The sequence below is a fragment of the Netta rufina genome, assembly GCF_964035555.1.
Source record: "Netta rufina genome assembly, chromosome: 2".
NCBI classification, from domain to species: Eukaryota; Metazoa; Chordata; class Aves; order Anseriformes; family Anatidae; genus Netta; species Netta rufina.
This window is the reverse complement of record NC_140124.1, coordinates 43,819,626-43,836,730: the sequence shown is the minus strand read 5'-3', so window position 1 is coordinate 43,836,730 and position 17,105 is coordinate 43,819,626. Positions and strand designations below refer to the sequence as shown.

At 39.9% G+C, this 17,105-nt stretch overlaps 1 protein-coding gene across 1 annotated transcript in view; it reads left to right on the top strand.

Annotated features, from left to right (window-relative positions):
* Nucleotides 1-3,706: 3,706 nt before the first annotated feature.
* Nucleotides 3,707-17,105, top strand: part of TOPAZ1 (testis and ovary specific TOPAZ 1) — a gene marked incomplete at both ends in the record, with an annotated part of 35,335 nt that continues 21,936 nt past the window's right edge. Inside the window, 5 exons of the mRNA XM_084281609.1 lie at nt 3,707-4,817; nt 6,487-8,770; nt 12,348-12,415; nt 13,933-14,063; nt 15,239-15,300. Of these exons, the coding sequence (XP_084137735.1) occupies nt 3,707-4,817; nt 6,487-8,770; nt 12,348-12,415; nt 13,933-14,063; nt 15,239-15,300 (3,656 nt within the window). The remainder of the gene's footprint in view (nt 4,818-6,486; nt 8,771-12,347; nt 12,416-13,932; nt 14,064-15,238; nt 15,301-17,105) is intronic.

Sequence of the window (17,105 nt, the reverse complement as noted above, 5' to 3'; positions counted from 1 at the left end):
TATCCAGCGGTTTCCAAACATGACCCCTGTCTCACTGAGTTTGTAGTGCCAGGGTAGAAAAGCTGCTAGCATAAACTGGGTCAACACCTACACAGCTGAGCTACCAAGGACATCAGCCCAACATGCACATTGTACCTCAGCATAATGAGGCAAGGTAGCACGATTCTCATTACAACTCATGTCAAAGGTGAATGGAAAGCAAAGGCATTTTTAGAGGGAAATACACATATTACGAGACAAATAATATGCATAATACGAGACAAAACTCCTGAGTTCAACAGGCTAGCAATAAACCTATTTCCAAAACAGCCATATATTTGAATAGAAGGCAGGGGGGCAAAAAAAGTTACTTAAAAATCATATCTATGGTAATACATGTATCTTTGGGTGCTAACTTCACAAAACCAATACATCAGAACTGTTAAATAACCCTCCAGGCTGTAGAAATACATTTTCGTGGACATGTTGGACTAAAACCCTTCCCTATTTGGTTTTAGTTGTTTTAATTTGGCATATTTTAAGAATGTAACAGACTATGAACATTCTTCAGAGCTCAATCTCAACTATTACGGCACAGACAAAATCTTTATGCTAAGGTTTGCTAGAGATAACAAATCTATTCCTCAACCAAGCATGAAGATGTAAGGAAAGGATGCAAAAGGAAGCAGTCCTGGGGGACATTTTTCACATTGCCTCACCAAAAAATACAAAAAGACAATTAATTTTCAAGTTAATTGTTTCCAGTTCCCTAGCTCACAAAGAATACTTAATTCTTGTTGCTAGGTGAGTATATCAGCAATGTCCAAAATACAGCCCAGTAAAAATTGTGTAGGATTTGCTCACCTATGCAGCTGTTATTTACGGGTTTCTAAATATCAGCCCTTCAAAAACTTTTGGAAGATTGGTCAAACGTATCAGTGTTAGATCTGCAGCTACAGAATCCACACTGGTATTGAAAATGAAGTTGGTTGGGAGGCTAAGAGCAAACACTTGCTCCTCTGGGAGAAGAAAGAAAGAAAAATTTAATGGACTTTACATAAATGTAGTCACATAAATTGCATTTTCCTTCTTGGAAATTGCCAGTTATCTTTGAACATACTGGTTATTCTGGGGGGAAAAAAATGTTTTTAGGCACCAGGATTCCCTTTTTACTTTCATACACTGGGTACCTAGTATTTCTGTGACTGTTTAAGTGTCTAGCATGAAGAAGAAACCAGTGAAACAAAGAAACAGATCAGCAAAAGCTGAATTAAGTCTAAAGCTTAGATATTGTGTTGAGGTACACAATTTACAATACTCAGGAGAAACAGGCATTTATCTTTTTTTTTTTTTTTCCAAACAAGACAGAATTTTACAATAAAGTTTAAACATCTGCTTGTAGTATTACTAATTCAGATGTTGTTGGAATGTGACAATAATTCATGTTTCCCCTAAAGCTGTTTATTTGATTTTTTAAGTTACTTACACTTTAATAACCTGCAGTTTTAATAAACGCTTGACATGGAATTTCCTTAAATAATACGTCTGTGTATTAAATCTCTGCCTCTTATTTCAAGCATTTTTTAAAAGAAGGTTAAATTGCTCTGCTTTGTAAGATAATGTTTACACTACCTCTTCTTAGCAATATTTTTAACTGAATGCAGTCTGTTTTTTAACATAATCCGCAGCTGCTTCAAAATGTCCTTTCTGAGGCTCTAGCTCTTTTTTCAAAGGACTTGCATGAAGAATGTATTTAATTAGTATTCATTTCAAGTACAGTTTTTATTCATTTCATAAAAATCTGGTCTGACTAAAATTCTTATTATTGTAAATAACTGACTAGATACTAAATCTTGAAAATGATACCAGAGAGCAATAAGCTAAATCAAATGCCGTTCTTCCAGCTTTCCTTTAATACTGCTTTTTGGCTCTTTTTTTTTTTTTTCCTTTCTTGGCTTGCTACCAAACTTAAAAGACTGTGTTACACACATCTGAACCAGAGAAGGTTAGATTTTGCCAGAGCCAAACGTTTCATGTAACAGGAACCCCGCAGCACATTGAGGATGGCAAGTGCCGTACAGTTGGCTCCCCTTTATCAGGTCTTTTCTGTCCCGAGGACATGAAGCACTATACTGAGCTGAGGTAAAAAGTGACTAAAAAACCCCTGTATTTTCTGCTTTGATAAGTTTTAGTTGGCCACTCACTGACTTTTTTTGTGCTTGAACATGTGCGTAACCTAAGAAGTTTTCGAGCCTGCCTTGTATTTTTTTTCACTAATTGAGAGGTTTGCCCCCTCTCTCCCTCGAAAATAAAACATAAAAGAGTGTTCCTGACTTTATTAGGATAGTGATGTATTATCTCTACCTGTAGATGGAGATTGAAAGATAAAATGAGTGGTTTAGCAAGAGTCGCACAGTGGGCCAATGCCAGCTGGTTAGAAATCCAAAGATGCCTTTATTAATTTCAGCTCCTCTTTCGCACCCACGGCACTCTACTTCTGGAAAGGAAAGACGCAAAAAGCTTTATTTCTGGTCCCAGGTCTCACATGAAGGAGAGCTAAGTCAAGGTGACTGCCTCCATTTGCTTTGAGTGGAAAATGGCTGTACCCAAGGAGGAGGCCATTTATGAACACCTGCCATGATGCTGACAGCATTGCTGCTGTTAAAGTAACACTTTGCTGGTAATAACTTAAGTTTCAGCATTTATGATTTCCACAGCATTTATGGTTTTCATAGCATTTACCACACAAAGATTTGATCTTTGTACAACGTTGTTTCTGTAAACTCGTTTCTATGTGTTCATGTTCACACACCGTGAATGCTCTTTAAGCTTGGGTGGCCTGCATTTGTATTGGAACTACTACTGCATTTGCAAATACTACTGTATTTTCAAATACAAACGTCAATTTTTGCAGTTTTCTGGCTACACAGTGTTTGGACTATTTTGTTCTGACTTCAGTATCTCCTCAGAAAACGCCGTATTTGAAATACAAAGCTTATGTAAGGTGCTGGTACGGACACAAGCACGTTCCCTCGCGGTTTTGGAGGGACTTTGAAGAACTGCAGGGCTTATTCTGATGTATGAAAGACCTAAATAATAATAATAATAATAATAAAATAATGATAATAATAAAGGGCTGGGCAATGTGGTTTGGGGAGGGAAGGGCGGGGGTGGGGTGTGGGGGGGCGTTGTTTGTGTGGGCAATGTATGTGGTTTTCTGTGAGGTTAGGGGGCTGGTGTTTGCTTTTTTTTCGGGCTACGTGACTCAGGCCCGGTGGAGCAAGACCCCTGCCGCCATTTGGCAACGCCACCACGACCCCTCGGCACCTCCAGCCGGGGGAGCGGGGCGAAGCCAAGCGGCGTGGGCGCCACCCGGCCCGCCTCCGTCCCCGTCCCCGTCCCCGTCCCCGGCTGCGGAGCCTCCCTCGGGGGCTCGGCGGCGGCTGCTGCCGGGGAGGCGTCGAGGGCCGTGGCGGTGCCCTGCGAGGAGGGCGAGGGACACGGGGCGGCGGGGGGCGTGAGGCGGGGAGGTGCGGGGCCGCTGCCTCCATCCCCCTCCCGGTGCTGCCGGGGCCGGGGGGTGGCGGCGGTGTCGCCCCGCTGAGGTGAGGGCTGAGGCGGGAAGAGGGGGTGGCCGCCCGCGGGGCCGGGGTGGCCGGCGTGAGGGTAGGGGTGTGCAGGTGAGTGGGTGCTGTGGGCTCGGTGGTGGCTTCTCCAGGGTGCTGCCATGCCGCAGTTAAGGTCGGGGAAGGTGGTGGCTGGTGGCGAGGTGGTGGAGAGGGTGGCTGCCAGGCTGAGCAATGTGGGTGCAGGGGTAGGGGGTGAGCCCAGGGAGGTGTTGGTAGGCAAGAAGAGCTCTCGCCTGGCACTAAAGAGAGGAGCCGAGCAATCCTCACCATCATCTGCACACCCTGCTGTGCTGGATGGAGTTTGCCCTGAGTGGCGTGCTCTTCTGTTGCCCATGCAGAAGGAGCAAGTCGAGAGTCAGAGACTCCCCGGTAAGAAAAAGCAGGGGATCCAGTGCAGGGTGGCATCGCCAAGCGAGAAGGGTGTCACCGTGCAGGTACCCCACAGAGCCGTATGCGAAAATCGGGTGGCAGGAACCTGCTGGGAAAAGACTGGAAGCAGAAGGACAGGACGGGGTCAACAGCCATTTCTCTCACAAATTACCCTGCAGAAGAAAGTCCCAGCAGAGACCGGTAGCCCAGAAGGGCTGAACCTCTCAGGTTTCCCAGAGGGTTTGAGGAGCCCAGGAAAAAAATGCAAACGTTCCTATATGGAACTGAAATTGCAGATCCCAACCTCGGAGGAGGAGCTTGACAGCACAGAGAGTATTATCCCCCGTTTGCCAGAAGCAGAGGTGCTGCAGCCTAGGAACAGCGCATGTAGTACTGGAATTAAAGGCATTGGCTCCTTAATGATACTGAAACTGCAAATCCCAGATCTTAAAAAGAGTTTGGGGAACGAGGAATCGTCCTTGTCTGAACCGCAACCTTGGGAAGTGGTAGATAACCCAGGGAAGATGAATCGGTGTTCTTTAAAAGGTTCAGAAAAGCCCAAGGAACAAGGAAATAAATGCTTGAGAAAGAAAAGCAGTACATCTTTGGGGAAATCAAAACTACAAGAACCAAGAAAGAGAGGTGGATCTGCCTTGGTTGCAAAGTGTCTGGAGTCCAAGAAGAGGGCTGTGAGTCTGAAGAACAGGGACTCGCTGCACATACAGGGTATAAGTGGCCAAGAACAACCAACAGCCAGAGGAAAGCTGCACAAGCGCTGCATGATAGAGCAGCAGCAGAGCTCAGACCCTCAGAAAGGAGCAGATAGCCTGGGGGAAAGTGGTAAGCATTTGTGGAAATACAGGTGGAGAATCTGGGCTTCCAGGACGAGGGCATGGTGCTGCAGTAAGACCTCGTTAGAAAGTGAAAAATCAGATTTATTTGTTTTTCTTCCTGTGGGTAAGTGTATGTGTGGGGCAATGTCCTGCAGGCAGGAAGGGGTGGTCTGTGGCCTATCTCAACGTGGCCGTCAGCATGTGGCTGGTAACTTGGCTCTTACCTCGCTGCTTCTTGGGCTAGGGACTTTACAGAACGGTGAATACCAGTCTTGGACGAAATTTTTAGGAAGAGGAGAGGCTTTTGTTGAAGTAGAAAAGCAGTTCTCTAGCACAAAGGAGAGGAGACCACATAAACTGGTTGGGGGCAGAAGAGGAAGAGAGAAGGGGTATCAGCAGCAGGCCCTGAGTAAGAATTTATTTTGTTTTCTCCTCCAACATAGTGTACGTGGTTACATGTAGAAGGTAAGGCACAAGCAGGAAGAGGCAGTAGTTTCAGCAAAGCTAAAATAAAAGATAGTGAATTCTGCAATTTTATATTATTTGATTATTTTCAAATGTGTATCATGCAGTCATTAGTGCTTGCCTGTGTGTAATGCTGGGTTTTGTTGTCAGAACTTTCTGCTTTTTTAGTCACTGTTCTCTGCAAAGTCCTAAAAGATGCCGAAACAAAGATTTCATTTTGGTGTATGAAGAGAATATTGTATCAAATGAACAATTTTGAAGGAGGATTTTTAAAGAATTCTCATTATCTTCAATGCAGTTGTCTGTAAGGCATTCTTTTTACTTCCAAAATGAGTATATTTAAATGACAAATACTTGCTGCAGGTTATTAATGAATATTTCATCTAGATAACAATTCCTGAAAAATTTGAGATACTAAAATTATGTTTGACTTTGAAAACTGAGGTCTTATAAAACCAAGTTTTACCAATACTTTCTCAAGTTCATTCTCCATATGAAATGTTCACATGTACAGTTTACATAATCTGTGTGTGCTCTCAAATAAAAAGTAGCATTTTAGAAAAATGCAAGTCTTGGAATTTTCCAGGATTTAATTGGACAATATATCAGAAATAAATTATTGCATTGTTATAAACAAGCTTTCCTATTATGGAGAATGTACTTTGTAAACAAAAGTTTTTAAGGCTGATGGTGCAAATAACCTTGGTGTTTCCTTGCCAAACTTGCTCTAATTGGTTTCTGCCTGTTTTAAATACACAACTTCCAATAACCCTGTGACATCTTCAGGTTCTGTTCCTTTTTTTTTTTATATACATTTTCTGAAGACCAGACAATTTGGTACTCTCACGTCTGCTAATAGTGCTCATTAAAAATGAAAAAATAAGATTTGGTGAATTGTAACAAATGTTTAAGGCTTATACAGTGTCATGTGCTTTGCTAGCCTTGAATGTTTTTGTCCTCTTTATAAAATAACGCATTAGGGTGTTTTTTTCCCTTAGTGTATTCTTTAATGAGACTACTTTGTTTTTAAGCAGCCAAGAAAAAATGGAAAAAAAATGAGCAAGACTCAGGTACACAGGCTGTGAAGAGTTGTAAGGCAAATCTAACTAAGTCAGAAGATCCCAATGAGAAGGAACCTCGCTACTCTGAATCTCCTGCAGCTGTTGCTTTAGGTGGGACTCAAAACAAGAGTTTTCTTTGTCATCCTGAAGCAAAAAGGTCTGTTACACAGCTTAAAAAAAGAAAAGCCAGAGTTGATAGTATCGCGTGCATATCGAGTGTAACTGCAGCAGAAAAAGTGATAAATAAATCTGCAGAACGTGTTGCTGACCATTGCAGAAACACCCGAAAGCATTGCAACAGCTTGCTCTGCATAACAAGAAAGAATCCAGTTGTGAGATTAGAGGCTTGTAGTTACATCAATACATTTGTAAAATCTTTTCTTGGTGGAACTGCCAGCACTTTTGATTTAAGTAGATTCTTCCATTTAGCCCAGCGTAAGAGAAAAGCTGCTTGTCCTGACAGTACAGTAGAACAGAGTGAAGTGAATCGCAGCACTAACACAATGCAAAAAGAAAGCTCACCCATAAAAAGTAGTTCGTTGTTGAATGAAGAAGTAAAACCTCAACATAAAGAAGGGCATCTTCCATGCCGTCAGAGTCGAGGCAGTAAGTTTTTGAGTGAAAAAAAAATGAACGTTGGTAGAAAGCGTGCAAAAAAGATGAAAATCAGTGAGATGTCAGCCGTGCAGAATGTTTTCACAAATATGCCTAATGAATGCACCAAGTGTGAATTAAAGGGAGACGTTGCCACGTCAGGCTCCTCTGCTGTCTTAGGACGAAACCATAAAGAAATGACTCTGTCAGATTCGTGGGATTGTACAGCAGATCTTCATACAGGAAACAATACTCGTGAAGCACAAGAGGCATCAGTACAGAGCAAGAACTGTACCAAATCACTTGCATTTGAAGGTGGCTTGAAGAAGACATCCAGGCTCTCTGTAGTAGCAAAAGGAGAAGTTTCAAGCTGTGAGGCAGCACAGCAGCACTCTGCTACTTCAGGTAGTCTGAGGGCACTAACTCAAGCCCCTGGTGTTTCTAATTGTCTCAAAAGCATGACAGATGGAAAAGTGAATAAAGCTAATAAGAAACTGCGTCAGTTTACCTGTCAAAGAACACTGCCTATGACTGGTAAAAATGTTTGGCCTCGTGAATCTTGCGCCAGGACTTCTGAATGGGTTCCCAAAAATCACTGGTCCATCTCAGAAGGAAACAGACTTCTAAGTCCAGTCTTTAAGGGATCCTCTGATCCAAGCAGTGTCAAAGCTGTAGGAAACAGTGCCGTGACAGAAAATTCAAGGCAGTTGGATTTGTGTACATCACTGGCAGAAGTTAAGGAATGTGCAGATGAAGCAGTAGACCTAAATGCCAAATGCCTGACTTCGGTTGAAGCCCCAGAATCCTCTTCTATGGATATCGATGAGAGTTGTGGAATGAGCAATGAAAATGTGGAATCACCAGTTGATACGGTTAGAAGTGCTCTGGCTTTTAACCCTGATGATATGCAAGAAGTTAAAGCGACCTCAAATTTTCCAGCAAAACCAAAAAATAAAAACAAAGGAGCTGTAACAAAGAGAAGCCCGTCTGTGACAGTCCAGAATAATCCATATAGAAGTAACAAAAGCAGAATAAACTTCAGCCCTAAGGCACCGGTTGTGAACCAGGCGCTTCCTGACGTAAAACTAGTGAAAGCATTGAACACCAGAAACCTGACAAATTTCAAAATTCCCTTACGCAGAAACAAACCCGAATCCAGGAAATGGGAATGTGTCAGTTCATCAGGAAGAAAAGCCTGTAGCCCACTAGAGCTCCTTGACAGCTCTGGTGGTTCGCAAAGACAGAAAACAGATGAGGAGACTTCAGTAAATCCTGAGCAGCAGCCTCTTCCTGTGGCTAGTGATGCTACATCTACAGCTCCCATGAAGAAAAATGCTGGTAAGGTCAACAGGAAGGACTTGCATCACGATGGCTCTGAAACTCTTTCAAAGGAGATGCCCCCGCTCCCTGAACACGCCTCCTCATACCCGTGTCCTGCTCCTGAGAGGCAGCAGGAGTCATCTCCACGTGGCTTCAGTGCTACTGACTGTGGGTGGAAGCCGAATTTTCCAGAGCGTTCAGGGAATGCAGTTGACCCTCCTGCTGCCTTAGAAATACGTGATGGTGACAAATCAGGAGTGAATCATTCACAGCCCAAAAGTGATTTTTTTCCAGATGTTCTGGAAGCTTACAAAGAAGATGTTCTTGTCATTGATGTGATTCAGGACGACCCTGATCTTTTTGGAGCCAGTGAGGAAGAAGAGCTTGCACTCACAGCCTGTGAAAATTGGCCCGCGAAGGCATCCTGTGGTAGCATCTTCATTAAAGAAGAGAAGCAGAATCTTAAGCCTGAGTGTGCTGTGATTTCAGAAAATAGAGGTTCAGTAAATGCTAATTTTAGGTATGCCTATCATTCTTTTTGATGACAGTAATCCCAATTACTTTGATCTCCTATCAGTATACTTTGGTTGCAGTTGTAGGTTTCCTTAGAGAATTCGGCTAATGTTTGGGCTGGCTTTAGGGTTAGAAGTTTGAGGTATGGTACGGTTCTGAGTGCAGATAAACTGTGCTCTGGTTTCCTTGTAAGAACAAGGATAAACCCTGAATGGAAGGAAAACCTAGTCCTCAAGAATTTGTCTCAATGATGTGAAATACGAAAGTATAAGGAAAGCTAATCATTAAGAGTAATATTCTTAGTAAATAACAGTATTTTTAATTATCTGGCTTAAGCAGTATCCCTTTGAGGGCAGTTTTTTAGTTGTAAAGTGGTACTATACTTACAAATACTCTTTGTTTTCCAGGTGTAGCTTATACTTTTGTTGTCTGTGTTTGAGTTAGTGGCTGTCTCTGCAGCAGCCCTCCATTGTCTTTCTCCTTCCCCACTTCTCTTCTACCCCTGGACATGTGAATAGTCTTCAGATCTGTAATTTGGCTAACAAGTTTGGGATGTTTATAAGCCTGCATCTTCATTCAGCAGAAGCCGAGTACACATTATCAGGCATTTATTTTTTTTTCTGGGTTTTGAGGTGATAATAAAAGTCACTTTAAAGTAGCCACAAGCTTTTATAAAACAAGCAGTATTCTCTCGTGGAATAGATGAATTCGTCTACTCACCAGTCCATTTTCTTTTCTCGAGGCTCTGATAACTCTGTTTGATAAATGACTTTTGAGTTTGAATTTTTTATCTTAGAAAACCAAAGTTTAGAAAGCAATTGTATGAGATTTTGTTTCTTCTGAAGATAAGTTTGTTGTTGTTGTTGTTGTTTTTAATTGGATGGTGTTTGATTTTCTTCCTTGGCACCTTATGGGTTGTTTTATGTTACCTTTATTAAAAAAAATAATAATTATTATTTTCAAAGTTGCACCATCTTACAACAACATTCATTTTTTGACTCTTTGCTTCCCTTTATCCTTCCCTTCTTTATCCTTCCCTTCTTCCCTTTTTTTTTATTCCCTTCTTTATCCTTCCCTTTCATTAAACTTGTGCGAAAGTGGAAGGGAATCTTCTTCAATGTGCTAAGCGGGTTTTAGACATGAGAATATATTTAAAAAAAAAATAGAATAATACTTTTTACTAAAACAAAACAAAACAAAACCTGAAGAACAAAGACCTTCTGAGCCCTTTACTACTGTAACCAACATGTGAGTGCGAAGTTTGCTATTTGTACAGTACTATCTGAAGGTCTGTTGGGTCTTGTAATTAGTTCACAGGGAGGATAAATACTCCCCTTACTTAGTAATGACATTGAGTTGGAGTAACATTATTAAACCATTAGATGAAGACTGACCTTGAGTTCTGTTTATACTGTACTACATATTTTAAAACAAAATGCTGTTTTTGTTCATGGTCTCTCCTTAGAAATATCCTGGTATTGTATATATTTAATTGTTTGGCTTTTTATTTTATGCATACTCAATTTTGCTTTGCAGCAACATCAGTTTGGAAAGCTGCTTCCATCTGTCCGCATAGAGCAGTGAGTCAGAACTGCACTGTTGTCAGCCATCTCGAGCTCGTGTAAATTCTAGTATATGCATGTTTTGCTTCGTGTTTGGTTAATACTAACCATTACACTCTAGAAAAATATAATCGAAATGCTTTTAACTAGAACTGGATGCCTGCAGGTGGTGGCTGTTGCTGACTGTTTTCTCTACCTGTATCAGAACATTGCTCTGATTTCCCTTCAGACTGATGATGGGCAGATGATAAGAGAAAGGATCTGGATCTTTGCTAAAATTGTTTCACTGCGTGCGTGCATGGGGATGGACTTCGGTAGATTAATTTTTGTATGTTGGTGTTTCGCTCTGTCGTTGATACAGAACAGGGAGAGCTGGATGTCTGCTAGCAGCAAATTACTCTGAAAGCACATAGCTAGGTTGTTAAAGCTTTTCAAATCATGTTGAGTGTTACTTAGGAGTTTAATAATATTAAAATTGCAACTGGAAAGGACACCATTGGTGCATTAATTTGTGCTCTTCCTCCAAACACAAAAATCTGAGATCTAGCAGCTCAGAGCCGGAAGATGTGGTGGCTAGCTTTGGAGGAGCATAGCAGCCATTCTTGCTCTGAGGACACTTGTGCATTTTATTTTTTTCCTTTCAAATCAGATCTGTAAACTTTATTCCCTTTTCAAATGTGAAATAGCAAATTGAACAGCACTCTGGTTCATGTAACTTGTTCTGTAAAGAGAGGTTTGTTTAAACTTGATCATCAACAGCATACAAGAGCATCCTGCATTCACTACTCAAAAAAATTCTGACGTGATCAGTCTGTTTCCATTTCTGAACTCAAAAATGCATTGACTTCTGCAGGTTCTGTCAGTGCTCCTAGATTTGGCAGGCTGGTGAGCAGAAGCCAAGTGTTGTAATAAACGTAGCTTTCTGTAGATGTTTGAGGCACCTTCTTTGCAAGAACTTGAAAAGTGGTTCTCATAAATATTTCAGCCTACACAGCAGAATCTGGTAAGGATTTGGAAATGGCATTTGACCTGAACATGAAGATTGCAGTCTCTTGATGTTGTTATATATTTTCCATTTTAAAAAAAACCTGTATGAAGATGACAGCTTTCTGGAAATGTCTGCACTGCGATTTTACAACAACAAAAAAAAAGTCAATTGTAGGCAAAATCACTCAAGCTCTTCATTTCATAGAAATGTATGGTCATGTGGGAAAGAGATGAAATAAGCCTGCCGAGAGCTTCTAGTAAAAATCCATCTTATCTCTGCAGACTTGCTCTAACTTGATTAAACTCTGTTTTGTGGTATTTCTTGTAGACCTGCATAGGTGCCTGTGCCTGCATATCGGGTAGTTCAAAGTTACACATGCTGGGAAGCTTTCGTTTCCATTAGGTTCTTGCAAACTCCCATTGTTCCATTTTTCTGGGTAGCTTGCTGCTGTTACACTTGGTCTCATTCACCGGGTATAAGCTTCCAAAATCTGCGATGATGACTTCGTTGTTTTATTTATTCTGTATATGATTTTTAATTTTAAGGAGAAACACACAATATTTTTCTAACTTAGCTTTAAACAGGTGAACTAAGTAACTTTCTGTGAACCTTTTTCTTATTGTCTTTGGGATTCATCGTTCTGCAAAGTGTCTTGAGTGTAAAGTTGCTATAAATCACATTTTATAGATACTTACGAATTGGTTTATTAGTCCAGTATTTCCATAATTTGCTGTACAGAGAAAATTCCCTTTCCCCCTACTTTAAGCAAAGGGGAAATGAGATGATGAGCTTTTATGAGAAAATTTGGATTTAGAAATCTCTTGTTTTTACTTAACATGTCTAGGTGTCTGTCTGTAGGAATGGACACATAGTCAAAAGAGATTTAAGAACACTCTAATGAGGGTAGCGTATTGGAAGTAAGGATTCTGTCTGTAGCTAAAAGTATTACTGAGAACTTTAATTTTACACAGCTGGTTAGATGAATTCTCTTTTTGCAAGATGGAGATCTTAAATGTACTTTTTGTTCAAAACAGAGACCTTACCATAAAGGAGTCTGGGATGTTGAATCATGCTGGAAATTCACAGGATTTGGCAATAAAAGGTAAGCGTCTGAGGAAGGAACCACAAAGATGTTCAGTGGGAAAATCTGGGATTTGTGCTTTCCACATAAAATGAGAACTTGTCAGTAATAATGTTTTACTGTAACAGTGATTTATTTCCTAATTATGTAAAGTGCATGTCTTTTGAGATGGTACAAACCTCTTACAGGGAACATGTCTTTCCCTGTAGTTCTTGTCTGTTGATAGTACTGTCTTTTTTCTGTCTTTTTCTTTTTTCTGTCCTTTTTTTTCTTTTCTGTCTTTTGACATCTCTGGCACTTTGGGAAAGGAACTCTATTCGTTGATGAGACAATAGTAAGACATTGAGTGTTTTTATATTAACGTGTTAACGTTCGTGTAGGAAGAGTGAGTGGTTTGGGCAGAAGTAGCGTCTTGGAGAAAAAGGATTGAATTTCCCTATGGGAATAGTGAGCATTTGTGGGAGAAAAGGTTTCAAGCTTCAATGATTACAAGGCAAAATAATAGTTAATGGGGGTGTAAGAGCTCAGATACCAAGACTGCTCAGGTACAATAGGCAGCAAGTGTACAGCTAAGCCTCTTGTTATGTAAAGAGAAAGGGCCAGATGATAGAGCATGGCACCTGCAGTACTGACGTCTATGAACAAAAACCTGGAAGCCAGTCCTGTACTCTTTGGTAATATCTACTTCGAATAATCTGTTTGTTGTTTTACAGCATGTTCTAATGGAATTCAAAGTCTTTGGGTCTTCTTGTGGGGCTTAAAATAAAGAAAAAGGTTTAAGCAGCTCGTTCTTCACAAGCCTGAGTAACTTAGGATCCAGTCGCGCACTTAACTTACCACATGCGTGTTGATCTGTCCTTGATGACTCTTGACTATAACCTTCTAAAAAGATAAATGACCTGATGATGATACAGACACCAGTGACTCTGTGACATGCTGAAATAGTGAATTTCTTTCCTTTTATTGTGCTTAAAGAACCGCTTCAGAGAGCTGCAGTGAGGTGGCCTCTTCATTTCCTGTGGCACTTGCAAAAGGTGCTAAATTCCCTTGCACTGAATTCTCATCAAGTTCACTGTATCACAGGAATTTGATTTTTTTCAGAGCTGTCTGTATTTACTGCTGAGTTCCATCATGTCATTATGATAAACTTAGCCTCTTCTCCAGCAGAGACTTAAGTCTTTATTTGAATAGCAAATTAACATACATATCTTTGGCTGTGTTTTAATAATAAATCCTAACTGAATTTATTTTTAAAATATTGAATTCAATGTGATATAAATAAACCTGTTACACTGTTCTACAGGGACTACTGCAGAACATACAGCTTGGTTGGAATTTTAATTGCAGATTCAGTTTAATGTTTATTTGAAAGGGTTTGTGCTTTAAAGTGAAATAACTTTACATGTAAATTCTGCATTTAGGAAGTCCTACAAGTTCTTAAATGTCATAGGTTGTAAGTCTTTGTAATATCTAGGAAATAAAAGTTTTGTTGTCTTGTAGTACGGGAAATATAAAGTAATGTGTTTGTACATTTTCAGCTACAGATATTAAAACCCATAATTCATCCAGTAGAAACAGTCCTTTGCGAGGTGTTACAGAGGGCTCTTTTGAAGATGGGCAACTGAGAAAGCAAGATGGATTTCTAAAGAGTTTTGAAATTAATGAAAAGGTACCGAGAAATCATTCTTTCTGTCACTGAGCAGTTTAAGAAATGGTAATCCATGTATTTGGATAGTTTTCATCGCTAATTTTTAAATTCCTGAATTTAAGAGATATTACATCAGGAGTTTTACAATTACTGCATGCTGTTAACATTTTAAGTTTTGCTTGATGGAACTCGTTTTTTTTTGGTTTTAACATGACATCAATAATTTATCTTCAAATTTGAAGTGAAACAAGATGCTGTCATCTCAGTTGTTAAGGTAATTCTGGTTTACCGGTTGTATGAAAAATACTGTTTCAATGGACACATGAGAGCACCACTGTGCATATGTAATGTTTTTAGATAACATACTTAGTAAAAGTAGGTGTCAAGTATTTCTCACTGCACAGCCTCAGAAGGAAAGGATGGTGTTTGAACCCTGGGGAGCTGCACAGCCATCCTGCCTCTAAGGAGAAGCATTTTGTGACTGATTACTTGGGCAGAAGTGCCACGACAGTACCATACTGATTTCCTTGCAGTTCTGAGGGAATGTTAAGCAATTTTCATGCTCAGCGACTTTATTTGACCTTTATACTCTCTCACCTCCTTCCTCAAGATAATAAGTCTAGGTATTTTAAGAGTTGCTGAAGTTTTATGCTATTTGATAATGGATTGGAATTTGTGTTTCACTGCCACTCAGATGTAGGTGCTGATAGTGCCTACTGTTTTCCATTACATCTGGAGTGGATAATGATTTTAACTGGGTAAGTTAAACTACTCAGTTCAGATGGCTAAGAATTGGTAAGTGCAATTACGAGGTAATCGAACAGTAAGGAATGGGTTTCCCTGGCAAAAACGATTTTTAAAAGCAGAATAGAAGCATTTCCTTCAGCAGTGGAATTGGTGCTCCTAACACATGATTCATAAAGTGAACAGCACTCTTTTGTCCCTAGTGTGTTAGAGAGGATGAAAGGGTCTGTCAAATTGTGTAGGTTGCTGGAGGAGCAGTACTTGCTGCAGTATTGCCAGGCCAATCCCCAGATGGGCTACTTCATGGTGTTGTGGCTTTATAAAATCAGTGTCCTAATATGTGTGCTCTTCTGTGCCGTGTTGGACAACAATAAATATCTCCAGCTAATCTCACCCAAACCTCAATCTTAACCAAAGTTAAGCCATAAAGTACATTTTAAATATCTTCACAGTTCAGGTTTGAAGATGGAGTGGCTGCTCTTAAACCAGAGGAAAAAGGTGAAGCAGAAAAAAGGTAAATATACTGTGTCCTTCAGGTAACCTGTGATGTTCCCCAGTCACTTTGCAAATGAAAGGTGATGTTTTTGCCAAAACACCACTGGCATTTTCATTCATTTTTTTCTTTTATGACTGATTTAAAAAAAAAAGTGTCAAATAGCATAATTCGTAGTGCTAAGTACAAGAATATTACACCCATATTACAGCAGTAGCCTAACAGACAACAGTTGGTATTTTGTTTTCTGACTTGTGACTAAATATAGCCACCTTGTGCCAGTGTCTCACCTGTGTTGGCATCTCTATATAAATACAATGCAAGATAGATTTCCAGCCACAATAGCATTTACTAGAACATAAAAGAAACTCTCAGCTTTCTTTTCTGCCTCTTGGGACTTTATAAATTCATGAGACCATTTAAAGATTTCACTCAAACTCAGACGGACAAATATTTGAGCAGCAGTGGAAAAAGGCGCTTAAAAACATGGCACATGGAGTTAAGCATGTGCTCAACTGCTACGCTGGCTTCAAGCTGTGCTTACTTTGTTTATTGTACTTACAACTCGAAGCGTCAAAGTCATATGCTTCCATTCAACATCAGCCCAAAAATGAAGCAGAAGACAACTTTGTAGAAAAAATAAACTGAACTCATGGAATACTCAGGTAAATAAGAGAGAAAGTGAGTCACAGACGTTCGGAGTCATTTTCACAATAGTCAAGAAAGTATAGCTGGCATAGAAGAACTGTTTTTTTCCAGTACCAGTCACATTCCTGTGACAGACTTGAAGTGTACCAGAAGTACATTATACCCAGAATATTACGTCTTTTCTTTAATCGGCTAGAAGCTTCAAGCTCTTCCTCCTGTTAAAATATTTTAGATTTACTATATGCCATAAATGGCTCTTTATGCTACAGAAAAAAAATAGATTATGCTGGATAAAAATATTTGTGCAAGTTGTAGCACATTAATCCATCTCTTTCCTTAACAGAGCAGTAGAGCTGAGATAAACTTCCTTAGTTGCAACACAGCACTCTGTGCTTACTCCAATCCTTCATTTGGAGCAAAACTCTTCTCTAGTCTTACTCAAAAATGTCAGTATTGCAAAGTTTCACCTAGGAGAAGACACGGTTACTGTCCCTTTTTAGCAAATTCTGCCTCTAGTGATGATGTCAGTTAAAAAAATAATTTGATTGTTCAGCTACATAGTTCAGCGTTCTTGACTGAATTGTGTAGTTTGACGTCTAGATTAAAAAGCAATCTGAGATTGTTATCCTGAAGGTAGGCTGCTATGAAAATCCTGTTGTAACACATCTGAGGCTGGTGTGGTGAAGAAGCATAAAAAATTTTTTACATGATAACTTGAAAATTCTGGGCGATGAGATCCACAGATTTTTTAATTTTTTTTTTTTCCTCTGAGGACTAATGCAATATATTGACTGGAATAAAAGTGAAGATTGATATTAATGAATTTGGTCTTATTCTATGGAATTTATTCTTCTCTGCATTAACACTTTTGCTTCAGACTGTATTAAAAACAGTGTGAAGTTTCAAAAAGGTTTGTATTATCCTTGCTATAAGAAGTAATAAATAGCTAGAACATGCCTCTCATAGGGGATAGCAAGACTATTGCTTTCTCCAAACAGCAAGTGTGCTGAAATGTTGTTCATGCTGAACCTAGATTCTTAACTGAAGGGAAGATCTGGTAAAAGGGGATTTAATATAATACCCCCTTAATAAAGTTGTTGGGACTGCTAGCCATTTAAATATACAGTGAGTTTTTAAGCGTTGCTTTAATTTTTGCAGAAATTCTCATCTTTTAAATA